The 12,740-nt window shown below is 44.6% G+C and overlaps 2 protein-coding genes across 13 annotated transcripts in view; one reads left to right on the top strand and one right to left on the bottom strand.

Moving 5' to 3' along the window:
• The window catches only part of FBXO40 (F-box protein 40), a 36,296-nt gene that overhangs the window by 15,709 nt on the left and 7,847 nt on the right, over positions 1-12,740 (top strand). For 8 of the 12 annotated variants that reach the window (XM_028493172.2, XM_028493163.2, XM_028493175.2 and 5 more), the window contains one exon: positions 1,627-3,529. In XM_028493172.2, the coding sequence (XP_028348973.1) occupies positions 1,627-1,842 (216 nt within the window). In that variant the 3' untranslated portion in view covers positions 1,843-3,529. Of the gene's footprint in view, positions 1-1,626; positions 3,530-6,168; positions 6,259-7,921; positions 8,169-11,509; positions 12,735-12,740 lie in introns of those variants that run through there. The other 4 variants (XR_008617428.1, XR_003681035.2, XR_003681034.2 and 1 more) reach the window with 4 other exon arrangements.
• HCLS1 (hematopoietic cell-specific Lyn substrate 1) overlaps positions 6,281-12,740 on the bottom strand; it is a 30,151-nt gene continuing 23,691 nt past the window's right edge. Inside the window, exons 8-15 of the mRNA XM_007106948.4 lie at positions 11,003-11,113; positions 10,284-10,339; positions 9,191-9,260; positions 8,383-8,594; positions 7,860-7,964; positions 7,128-7,359; positions 6,934-7,002; positions 6,281-6,734 (exon numbers count right to left, since the gene is read on the bottom strand). Of these exons, the coding sequence (XP_007107010.2) occupies positions 6,598-6,734; positions 6,934-7,002; positions 7,128-7,359; positions 7,860-7,964; positions 8,383-8,594; positions 9,191-9,260; positions 10,284-10,339; positions 11,003-11,113 (992 nt within the window). The 3' untranslated portion in view covers positions 6,281-6,597. The remainder of the gene's footprint in view (positions 6,735-6,933; positions 7,003-7,127; positions 7,360-7,859; positions 7,965-8,382; positions 8,595-9,190; positions 9,261-10,283; positions 10,340-11,002; positions 11,114-12,740) is intronic.

The following is a 12,740-nucleotide window of genomic DNA, read 5'->3' as shown; positions in this document are numbered from 1 at the left end:
AAAAACCTCGTTCCCTTTTCTCAATCAGGTTAGGCTTGCTTAACTGTATTATAAGTTCTCTTGGCTTGTACTCTATAGAAGTGAAACTCCCAATTCATCCTATCCAAGGTGCTGTAGCATCCTCTCTTATGGAACATATATTGGTAATGTGAATAACAAATTTATGATGCCCATTTAGGTCAATAATTCCAAAATCTCACTGTTGAGTCTCTTCCCAGTATGTGGGTATATGCAAACTGGTATTGGGGAGTTAGGAGATGTTTACATCTGTTTTTATTGATTATGTCTAAAACATCTTGCATATTTTCTATTATTTATTCCCTGAACAGTCTTCTTCAAAAAATAATTATCAGACTGTTCCTCATGAATTCATGCTTGAATCCATGCCTGCAATCCATGTGTTAGATAATGACTGCCAACCAACCATGTGTTAGGGATAAACATGAATGAGACTAAGACCCTGCCTTTGGGAATTGTATCGCCAAGATACAATGTATCATCTAGAACTACCTAATATCTTCCTCTGTAAAATCAAATGCAAATAATTTTAAGTTACATACTAGAAATTTCATTATTTTTTGGCTCACATTTTTTCCCAATTCAGTGATTGCTGACCACTCTTAAATATCATTTGGGACAAAATAATTTCCTTGCAGGAAGGAAGAAAGAGAATTTAGTTGGAGCTAAAGAATGCTCATATTAAAATGGCCTTTTAAAGTACAAGGGGAAATAGTTCCAAGATCACAGGATACACTTCTCTTATATAGTAACAACGACAAGAAACTGAGGGTGAAATGATCAGGTTGAAGGATATCAGATTATGCCTATCCTCATAGCCAGATTTTAAAACTAGTGGCTTTGCCACCACATCCTAGGTGGAAAGGCCCACAGGGATTTGTGTGCCAGACTTCTAGATTTCTCCTAAGGTTTCTGTTCTAGTGAGACTCTTATTAGTTAGCATACTTTTAGTTTTAAGCATAGAAAACCAACTTAACATGACAAACAATAAAGGGAATTTATTGGCCCATATAACTGAAGAGTGCAAAGGTGATAGCTTCAGGTATGGCTTGATCTAGCAGCTCAAAATGCCCCCAAATGACCTTTTTACTCTCTATTTCTTATCTCGACTTCCTCACTTGTGGCTCCACTCTAAGACACAGTTCTCCCTTCATGGTCCTTGGTGACTACCGGAAGCTCCTAAAACTGTAGCTTCCAAGTTCAAGCACAGAGGGGAAAAGAGAATCTGCTTCTTGGTATCACAAACAAAAGTTCTGGAGTGGAGTCTCATTGGCACTGGTTGTCCTGATTTGAACTATATGTCTATTCTAGAACTAACCACTGTTTCTGGGGAGGTGGGGGATGGGGGAAGGGTGTATGTCAATAAGCAGATTGGTGTTAGTCATTTCCACACAACACATGGCTGGCTGGGATGATTATCAATTAGAAGGGGGAATTAGGAATTGGATGCTGGAGAAAGGACTAACAAATGTATGCTGCAGCCACTAAATACTCTCAGGAATCTAAGAATAGGAAGAACAGAAAGGCATTTCCCCACACTGTTCAAATAAAACCGGCCTGAGGGTATCACCCCAGTGTTTACTTTGGAACTTCTCTCTTTCCTCATAGATCTGGCAATTCAGCAGCCTCTTCTCCAAAATCAAGGGCTGGGAGTTTAATGAAGTTGCCTCCATGTCTGAGCACCTGAAGTCCTGTCCTTTCAACGTAGTAGAACACAAGACTGACCCGATTCTTTTGACCAGCATGTGTCAGCCCCGTGAGCAGGCTGGAGAGACTTTAGTCACCACCTTTAAAGCCAGACCAAGAGGAAGACACACCTACTAAAGGCTCAGAAGCCACCATTCTTGGATTCCCACTCAGGGTTACTGAAAGTTTGACAGAGTTTGGTTTTGAGGACTTCCTTCTGTAAACTGCAGATGTGCTTATCTGGGTGTGTTGGAACATGCAATGTCCTTCAAAACCTGAGCAGCTGCACAAGGCCGAAGAATTTCCTAAGCCATGGCTTGTGTAACTGCTATAGTGCCATACTGATAACTTATTTCCTCCCTCCCCCCCCACTTTTTTTCTAAAATAAATCAGTCTGTGAAGTATTTTAAATAGGTGACTTGAGGCCATTTGGAAGATGAGTCCAAGTCCTTAGGAGATGAGAGAGCCGCGAAATTCCATAACCAGCACAGGCCTGTGCTTTTGTGGAGAGCTTTTCAGTTTATAAGCACTTCCAATGATATGGAGCAGGCAATGTAGGGATGGGGACTGACATGCCTCCCAGGGCACCCAGGGTGAAGGGCACAGTTTGAAGTTTCTGGAGCTGGGGTTGTCTTGACGGCCAAGTCCAGGGCTTTTTTTAGTTGCCCCACTGCCTCTAAGCCCAGACAGTCCAAACAGCCCGAAGGAATAGAGACCCAGGCTAAGCACAACAGCCTCGAGGACACCAAAGGCCAAAGGATGAGAGGTGGAAATGAGGTCCTAGAATGAGACTGCTGTGTAGAATCTTGGCAACATATAGAAGGACAGCCTTGAAAAATGAAGAAGAATCCAGAGGAGATATTATATTTATGGAGAAAATTAGGACCAAAAGCCAGAGCCTACTTTCAAACATTTTAATAGTGACTTGAGAGTCAAGGTTCTTTTCCTCTGAAAATTATATTCTCCGTCTGGATTAGGGAGAGCACAGGCACGGGCCAGCACCACCCTGGGCGCAGTGAAATGATCACGAGACACTAACACCAACTTCAGTGTCATGTCAGAATGCACAGGGTAGCCCAAGGAGACCTCGCATTTGGAAAAGTCCAGACAAGGCCTACTGCAGCTCCTGTGTTACCAGTCGCCAGGTCCTAGACATCACTTGAGTACCCCATCGGGAATCTTGAGAAGGAAGACAGCTGAACATAGTGATTCCCTATAATTGCTCCTACCTATTGCTGGCCATGACTGCATTCTGTCAAAAATGCGTGACACTTCTGGGTTTTGGTAACAAATAGTTAAAACTTATGAGAACAAAATTAAAATAAAAATACACAATAGAAACTGGCACCCCCTAAAGCAGGGTTTCATGGAACTACTGACATTTTAGACTGGATAATTCTTTGTGATAAGGGACTGTCCTATGTGTTATAGGATGTTTAGCAGCATCCTTGACCTCTATCCAATAGATACCAGTAGCACCCCTACAGCTATAACAACCAAAAATGTCTCCAGACATTGCTAAAAATCCTCTGGGAGCAAAATCGCTCTTGGCTGAGAACAACTGCCCTAAAGAATGATATGCCAATAGCAGTAAATTAGGATAAGCTTTTTAGTACAGCAAATTCTTATCTCACATAGTTATCTACAATGGTCATAATTTCATGCAGCTCTTCTTTCTTTACCAAATAGGTTTTAGACACATGATGATTTTAAGTTGGGAACCAAATGGAGCTGGTTTGTTTGTTGTGGCTTCACCTCCTTGGGTCACAGTGCAAAAAGTATATCCTATCAGCTCTCCAAGTATAGCTGAAGCCAGAAGGTTGAGCTATTTTTCTTAACCCTAACCCTAACCCTCACCCTAGCCCTAGCCCTAATCCTAACCCTCTCTCCTTAATTGATGCCATTTTCCTAGCAGTCCTCAGCAAGTGAGAAAGAAGGGAAAAGGAGTATGGGCACTGTGGGGAAGCAGAGAACAAAGAATTTAACCGACAACAACAAAAAAGAGTCTAGTCAATATGAATGTTTGTTATTGCCTGGGTTTCCCTCTGAACATGGTCCAGAGCTGGTATAGATGAAGTAGATGACACCCCTGAGAAGAGTCAAGAAGGCATTAGAGCAAATCCCAGAGTAGAAGTATGCTCATCTTCCATTATAATGTGCCATTTGGTACTATTCAGTAACGTAACTCTATTTTTCCTAATCCTTAATGTTTGGTTTATATTTCACATTTGTATATAAGGCCCCGTTTTCTAAAAAATATAACTAGAGTGTGAGCTAAGATTTTATTCAGTGAAGATGAATAACTGCGACAGCTAAGCAGTGAAGTGGGAGAAAAGGAACTGATCCAGGGTTCAGTTCCATGTGTTTTGAATCTAGTCCTTCCTATATGGAGGAAGAAAGTTCTGAAAATCCATTTTGGGTTTCTTATTTTATTAGAAAAAGAAAGCAAGGGGAGCTGTAGACTAAGGGAGGTGAAAATCCGGGGCTACCGTGAGCTGGATGAGAAGTATAGAGAAAGGAAGAGAGCAGAGGGCTCTTCCTTGACAATCCGGGCAGCCCAGGGTTCGGGAGGGCATTCAGGAGACTAACCGCACTGCTCTGTGGGCCCCACCCTTCCAGGCACACTTTACTTTCCCAGCTACTGCCTTCAGCACAATACTGAGCTGATCAACATCATCAAACACATTTTACAAGGTATCTAATTGTATATGTCGCAGGAAACCAGAGTATTGCAGGTACCCACTGGCCTATACAATCAAGCACATTTTATGGTGAGAGGGCATCTGGAGAAAAAGGGAAGCCTTTTAGAAAGACGGTGGATTAGACAGATGATTTGATTAGTGGGATGAAGCTGTAGTGAGCAGCACAGGAGCAAGCATCATCTGAGAGAGGCAAGACAGCTAGACACGGCTTCAGATTAAGAAGCAGCTAAGGAGAGTGAAAGGGGACTGTGGACCCAAGAATAGGAGCCTGGACAGGGAGGTGTCTGAGAGCAGAGCCCTTGAAGAGAATCACCGCCAAGAAAGTCAGTCCAAGTAGAGATCAGCCGAATGTAGAAGGCGAGGTCTACAGAACTGAGGCAGAAAGGACTTTATTGCCTTAATAATATAAGGATCTGGAAAAGAAGTTTCTGTCTTATAATGAAGGGAAAAGTGAAAAGCAAGGTGGAACTTGGATGTAAGAATAAAACCACTGCAAAAGTCTGATCTATGTATGATGTCAGATCAAACCGAAGTGAAGAATGAGATTGTGTATATCTAGTGTGACTTACCTCTATACACTGGAAACCCCAATGTCTCTATAGGCAGAAATAAAAGCTGCTTTTCACTCTGAAAGTCTAACTGGGTGAATCTTAGAAGTGACGTGTAGAGACAGATGTGTGATTCACTGGCATAGAAGTTGCTGTGGAAACAAAGGAGTGTATGTCTTGAAGAAAAGCCAAGGAATGAGCCTGAGGGATGCAGTGCTCTAAGCACATGGACAGCTCACCAATGAAATTTTAAGGACTTTTATAAAGTCCTGCAGCAACTATGGGTCTCAGACACCAATCCTAGCTCTTCCTTGATCCCACTGTCTTCTCCATCTTTGAAAGCTGAACCTAACTTCAGATACCGGTTATAGCACAGACTTCTATTTTCCACCAACCAAAGATCCCCTATACCAAATCCCTGACTTTCATTTTGATTTGATTTTGGTTTTGCCTAGGATCTCCTATTCTGGACCTTGCCGAGCCCAATGGCCTGGGGTTAGAATAAACTCACCGTGTCCTGGCCTTTCATTCTCCCTCATCCCCATACTTTGCTTAGTGATTTGCTTTTTGCCTATCACTGGCCATCCAAAGGTCCTCACTTCTCCTATCAGCAGCCTCAAGCTTTGGACCACACAGAAACTTTATGAGCTTCCTCAATCTACCTTCTTACCTGACCATCGATTTCACTCATCCAGCTACAAGGAAGCCTAGACTTTCTCTAGTAGAGGCCACTGTCACTCTAAATCCTCTTAACACCTTATTGTTGCTTTAGTTTTAGTCTTTTTTTCTTGGCTAAATCTTTTCCTCCTTTCTTGCCCCTAATTTGTGCTTTTGCCTCAAGAATCATTATGCACTAAAAGAGTGTGGTCATTACTCCCAGGCAGAAAGTGGCTGGCCTCTCACAACTGCTGAAGCCAGCAGAAGTTGAACTGTCTTATCGTGGACCCTTCCTGGCCCCTGTTCCCCTACCTTACTGCCATTCCCCAGGCCCATCTTGTTTGGGACTGGGTATCAGTAGAGTCTAAGGAAAGGGCACAGCCCTTGACACCCAGGGCGCAGAGTGACGGGCAGTGGAGGAGGGAGTTTTCTGAATATCTCTGAAAGATGGAAGGAGAATTGGAGCCATGAGAGTCAGGACCATTGAGGGCTGCATAAAAAGTACTATTTACCTCAGAATAGAGGTGAGCCATGGTCCCACCTTATTTCCACTTTAGGACTGAGCAGAGAGAAGATTCAGAGATATTTCTGCAGAGAAGGAAAGGGAGCAAACAGCGCAACCAGGAAATATAAACATACCTTCCCAGGTAAGCAAACCAGGAAGCTCAGAGTTCACAAACAAAGGAAGGTAGAGCGGGGGGGTGGGTGTTAGAGGGGGGATTCATGGGGAAGGAGGCAGGACGCAGGATAAACATCCCTGAGATCATCTAGGGTATCCAGGATAGACAGGACACCGAGGGGAAGGAGACCTCCTTCCTCATGCTGTCTCTGCCCCAAACCCTAATGGAGACGGAGAGGGAAGTCTGTCTAGAGCTTCAGGCAACTCATGACATCCTGTCAGACACTTGCAGCAGAAATGGAAAGCGGGTGGAGGCAGAGCCACTTGGGATAAGGGAAGTCACAGTGCAGAAGACAGACAGCCACAGTTACTGGAGGAGCTTGACATAATTTGCAGGGAAGAGTCCAAAGTGGCCGTGGCAACGTCCCCGCCACCAGCCCTCGTCCACCATCTCAATGTCAGTGATGATGTCATCTGGATCAAAGGAAATCTCATCACTTCCCTCTGGGGAGAAAATTGACAGGATATTAGGATGGTCAGGCAGGAATCCCTCCACCCCTGTGTCCGCTTTAAACCTCAGGAAGGGAAATAGGCCTGTTCTTGATGCCAAGTCTGGGCCCTATCCTGACCCCCAGAATCCGTCCCCCTTCTCATGTATCAAGGGCCTCCAGGCACCAGACCCCTCAGGCCACTCCCAACCTACCTCCTTGGTAATCATACAGGGCTACAGCTGAGATCCCAGCCCCAGCCCCAGCCGGGCAGCCTGATGATCCTGCATAATGAGAAATATGAATATGTTCTCATCAACATGGAGAAGGAAAATAGACAGGTCCCTCTGTGTAATGGGGGAATTCTCCCCTACAGCTGACCAAATCCAGGAGCTGCCCCACCACTCACCAGCCAGAGTGGAGGAAAAAGAGGGATCCTCAGGCTCGAGCACATCTTCATAGTCGCCCTCTGGTTCCTCATCCGGCTCATGTCTGTCCATTTCCCCAACATCCTCATAGTCATTCTCGGGTTCAGGCTCAGGCTCAGGCTCAGGCTCAGGCGCTTCTTCATACACTGGCTCTTCCTCCATCTGGAAGCCTTCTGGAGTCCTGGGGGGCAGAGCTGGGGGCTCCTCATTGTCCTGGGAAGAGACAGTGTGAAGCAGGGTGACTTCTGTTCACCAGGAGCTGCCTCTCCAAAATCTCCCAATGGAGGACTGCTAAGACCCCACCCATCCCCATGCTTCCATTCTACCCTCCATCCTTGCATCCTTCTAACAGCCTCTCCTAGGGAACACAATCTTTCATCCCTCTTCATTCATCAACCTCCCACACCCACCCACTCAAAACACCTACCAAAAGATGATAGAAGGGAAGCAGAAAGCAAGTCAGAATCCTTGGAAGACCAGGAAAACATTGAAGCAAAAGCAAAAGCAAAAAAAAAAAAGGTGAAAGATGACAGCTAGGATGACTAACTATCCTAGTCTGCCCAGGACTGTGTTATTTCCCAGAATACAAGACTTTCAATGCTAAGACCAGGATAGTCCCAGACAAATCAGTATCGTTGATCACCCTGTACAGCCCACCTACTAGGACATGAGGAGATGGGGAAAGAGCAGAGAATCTTTGGGGCTCTGCTTACCTCTGGGGGATTCTGCCTTGGGGGCTGGGTAGGCACTGGTTGTTCCCTACTGGTTCTCACAGGCCCACACTCTGATGACAGACAGCTCCCTGCTGGAGGCCAGGCCTGTGGAGGATGAAGCATCTTTCCAGTGAGCAAGAAACTTCCATCTTCTCTCTTGTACTGACCTGGAACACCCCTTCCTACCTCTGCCAGTTCAAATCAACCATTCCTCAAGATGGGCTCCAACCTGAAATGACAGCTCCTTCCTCTTGTTGTTGCAGCAGTAATTGACTGCACTTGCTGGTGACCTATCTTCTGTTGTACTATGTAAATCTTTTTTTCAGCTAACATTCTCATATGTATATATGAAGCTTAATTACACAATCAGATTGAAATCTTCCTGAAGACAGGGATAGCAACTGTAGACTTTGCCTAACACAGGGGAGGCCTGTGCCTTATTTTCTACTAAGGATACAAACCCCTTAGGCTCTTGTCTGGGCAAGGAATCCTTGATGTGGATCCCGAAGGGCCAAACACTTACCTCTGAGGAGATTTTCTTGGGTAATGGGGCTGACACCACCGGCTCTTCCATAGTGGCCACTGGTGGCTGAGCCTCACGGCTCATCTTTACCAAGGCCTTTCTCTCCTGTTGCTGCCTGGCTATCTGCTGTGCCTTCTCCTCTTCCTCCTGCTTCCTCTTTTCCTCAGCCATGGATTCAAATTTTGCCTTCAGCCCACGGGCGCCACTGGAAGCTGCAGACACAGGCAAGAAAAATTAGGGTTGTCTTGGGTTGGAGGTAGGGGAGTGGCACTGGAATGAAGGAGAGGAACCAGTTAAATATCCAAAGAAGAGCAGGTAGAGAGGGGACTCATGGAAACGGAGGTAAAGAGGTATCAATGAAGGAACAAGGGGATTATAGGAGGATAAGGTAACCCTGATGCCTAGATCTCCATACAGCCAGGCCATGTGATCTCAGACTCTTGCCCTTTTTAAATCATAAGGCTTGTTCTCCCAACCTGCATCTTCCCTGTCCACATTTCTTAAATCTGTATGCCCTCTGGCCACCATCTACCCTCTATCCCCTATCCAAAGCTCCTTTCCCTATGTGTTCTTCCCAAATGGCTCCCTCCCTTCCTCCCTCTGTTCTCTGCTTCTTCACCAGTGTCACTCAGATATCCACTTAACCTAATTTTTTCTAGGAGAGGGAATCTGGGAATATGAGGGTAGGGGTCAAGTCTACCTCAGCTAATCTAGGTAGGTAAAAGCTTGGAATAGGTAGTCTAGGAAGAAAAAAGAACGAGAAGGGAGAAGAGGTTGAAGAGCACAGAGAAAGGGAATTAAAACTCACCAGCCTCTATGGGTGTTGTCTTCTTATAAGCTGTGGTTGGGGCTTCCATTTCACTGAAACCAACAGCACTCTGCAGGTAAGAGAACAGTATGTGTAGTGGTGGGGAGGGGGAAGGGAGTGGTAATAATCCAGAAGGCAGTATTGGTGATTGGGTCACTATAGGAAGTCACCCTAACCTCTTTTTTTTTTTTTTTTTTTTTTTTTTGCGGTACGTGGGCCTCTCACTGTTGTGGCCTCTCCCGTTGCGGGGCACAGGCTCCGGACACGCAGGCTCAGTGGCCATGGCTCACGGGCCCAGCCGCTCCGCGACATGTAGGATCTTTCCGGACCGGGGCACGAACCCGTGTCCCCTGCATCGGTAGGCGGACTCTCAACCACTGCGCCACCAGGCAAGCCCCCTCCCTAACCTTTTGATGCTCAATAGTTAGACAGGGTATTCAAATAGTGTTATTTTGTGGCAGAGAGAGGGGTAAAGTAGTTCTAGACTGGTGGGATTAGCTCTCCTTTTAAAAAGCTCAGTGTTCCTGGAATCTCACATCTCTAAGTCCAGTTGCCTGGAATGCAGGAGGGTCTCAGGCCAGTACATGAAGAGGTGTAGGGGAAGACTGAATGGAGTGGGAAGAAATTATTGATTGAGTTAATCAATGCCAAGCAATCAATGAAATTTCGAATACCTTTCCTTGGAGTTTTTCTGTTTCTCTGTCTCTCTCTGCCTCCCTCCACTCTCCTTAGTTAAAGCTCAGGCTTGTGGGACTTCCCTGGTGGTCCAGTGGGTCAGACTCCATGCTCCCAATGCAGGGGGCCCAGGTTCGATCCCTGGTTGGGGAACTAGATCCTGCACACATGTCACAACTAAGAGTCCATGTGCCACAACTAAGACTCGGCACAGCCAAAATAAATAAATATTAAAAAAAAAAAAAAAAAAAGCTCAGGCTTCAGAAGACATGCCCCTTAGACGCTGAGGGCAGTCAATGGGGAGAGCAGGACACCAGGAGGACAGTGCAGGGCACCTAGCTTTGCCCATCCTTTTTCCAGCTTTGCCTCTCACTCTTCTCCAGGTTCTTCTCAAGACACTGGTGTTCTGGTGCTTTACCTTATCCACTCGGTCCTTTTGGATGCCATACTGACCACCAAAGCCCTTCGCATAATCTGCAGGATGGAAAGATCTGAGAGTCATAAGAGGAGTTAAAATGCTAGAAGTGTATGGGAAGAGGGAGTGGGAGCAGTGAGAAAGAAGACCAGAAGACAGAAATGAGGAAAAGAGAAAGATCAGTGAGAAAGTGTGAAAATCAGAGGATTAGAGAGAGGCATGGGTGGGAAAAGATGAAAAAGGATGGGGAGAAAAACACTTGAGAGAGAATGGAGGGATGAGAGATGGGAAGAGAGAAACAAAAAGAAAGAAGTGACAGAAAAGGGGAAAATACAAGGGAAGAAACAGGAAAAATTAAAGAGCGCCCCCCAGCCATCCCCTATGAGACCCAGGGAAGAAGGCCTTCTCTCTGTGAAGCAGAGGGGCCTCTAAGACTCACAGCCAAATCACCCTCTTGCCATCACCCAGCCTGTCCGTCTTCATCCCTTTCTCAGCGACCCCTTTTCTTTGGTCACCCTCCTCTGTCCTGCTCCTTAGCTTGCTGTTTTCCCCTCCACCCCTGTTGGTCTCCTCCCACCTACCCCCATATACGTACACTTACTCTTCATCCCACCACTTCCTGCATACCTGCCCCTCATTCTGGGTCCTCCATGTCAGCCTTTAGGGACAGAAGGAGGGCTCCATGTACCCTGTGACCTCCCTCCTCTCCAATACCAACTTACCTCTTTGGGATTCGTGTTTCTCTGTCTCTCCCTTGTAGTCATATCCCAGAGCTGCCTTGTCCCGTTTGTCCTCCTCTATCCCATAACGGCCACCAAAGCCACGAGAGTAATCTATGGTAGAAGGAGCAGTCGTGAGAGCTCACTCTCAGCCCATGGGGAAGTGCTGTGAAAGAGAGGAGTCAGGAGGGATGGGTGCAGGGTGATAGGGGCCCAGGAAGAGAGCGGGGCTTGAATACAGGGAAATGAGAAATGTTGCTCTAAGCAACTTTTGTCAGCTTTAAACAATGTTTACTCTTTTCCTCTCCTCCCTTACTTCCATTCCAAGATGAGAAGATCATTTGAATTTTCTCCCTTCTTCAAGGAAGGAGAAAGTATAAACAGTGTAAGGAGAGACTTCCAGAAAAAAAGAGAGATGCATATGAAATATATGCCTTTCCCTAATCCTATATAAACACTTAGCAACGTCAGAAAGATAGAGCAATCTCTCTTTTTTTCTTTTTTAAATAGTGAATCTCAAAAGAAAAGAAGAAAAAAATTCCCGGCTCCAGAAACAAACAGATGAATCAAAACAGTTGATATGATGGTAATTATGAGCTGACATAGAAAACCCAAGCTGTTTTAAGTCCCAAATTTAGTGCCTAGGGATTAGGATCTAGGGTCTGGGGTTCTACTTTCTATAAGAACAGGTGGCTGGAGAGCAGGAAGTAAGGTTCTGCCCACTCCTATAAAAGAATTTTAGAAAAAGTCTACTCACCTGTCCAGGGAAATAGTGAGAGGAATTGTAGTTTTTTTAGCATTTGGAGAAAGAAATTTTATCTATGAGACTTGGAAACTCCAAGTCTACACCTGAAGGTGTGGGATACAAATATCCAGTTTCATACTACTTATATTATACAGAAATTCTAAGCTGAGAAATTAACTGAATACTGATGTAGGAAAATATATACCACCGAAAGAGTAAGCATCAGAAGGATGGCATGAATATGAGACAAAATGGACCCCAAGACAAAATGCATTATAAAAGAGAGACATAACTCAATGATAAGAGTACAATTTGTCATTCATCAGGAATATATATGCTGGTATAAACCTATTATCAGAATCAAAACTCATGAAGCAAAGCAGAAAGAGAAATAGACAAATCTATGATCATAGTGGAAAATTTTAACATTCTTTTCTCATTATTAATAGAAAATTTAGACAAAAAGAATCTAAAATTATAGAAGGCCCAAACAACATTATCAAGACCTAAGTGACATTTACAGAATATTGCACCCCCAAACTGCACAATACACATTTTTTTTCCATGCACATATAACATTCACCAAGATAGACCACATGCTTGTCCTTACAAAAAGTTTCAATACATTTCAAAAGATTGGAATATGAGATAACATATCTTCTGATCACAATAGAATTAAATTAGAAGTTAATAACAATAAAATTAGAAAATTTCCCCAATACCTGGAAAATAAGCAACACACTTCTAAATAACTCATGGGTCAGAGAAGAAATGAAAAGGAAAATTAGAAAATGTTTTGAACTGAATGAAAATTAAAATATGCATGACATTGTGGAATGTAGCAAAACAGTGTTTAGAGGGAAATATATAGTTTTAAGAGCCTATACAGTAAACAAAGGTTTAAAATCAATTATCTAAGTTTCTACCTTAAGAAGCTACAGAGGGGCTTCCCTGGTGGCGCAGTGGTTGAGAGTCCGCCTGCCGATGCGGGGGACG

The sequence above is a fragment of the Physeter macrocephalus genome, chromosome 1 (genome assembly GCF_002837175.3).
Source record: "Physeter macrocephalus isolate SW-GA chromosome 1, ASM283717v5, whole genome shotgun sequence".
NCBI classification, from domain to species: domain Eukaryota; kingdom Metazoa; phylum Chordata; class Mammalia; order Artiodactyla; family Physeteridae; genus Physeter; species Physeter macrocephalus.
Note: the sequence above shows the minus strand (reverse complement) of the source record. Positions and strands in the feature narration are given on the sequence as shown.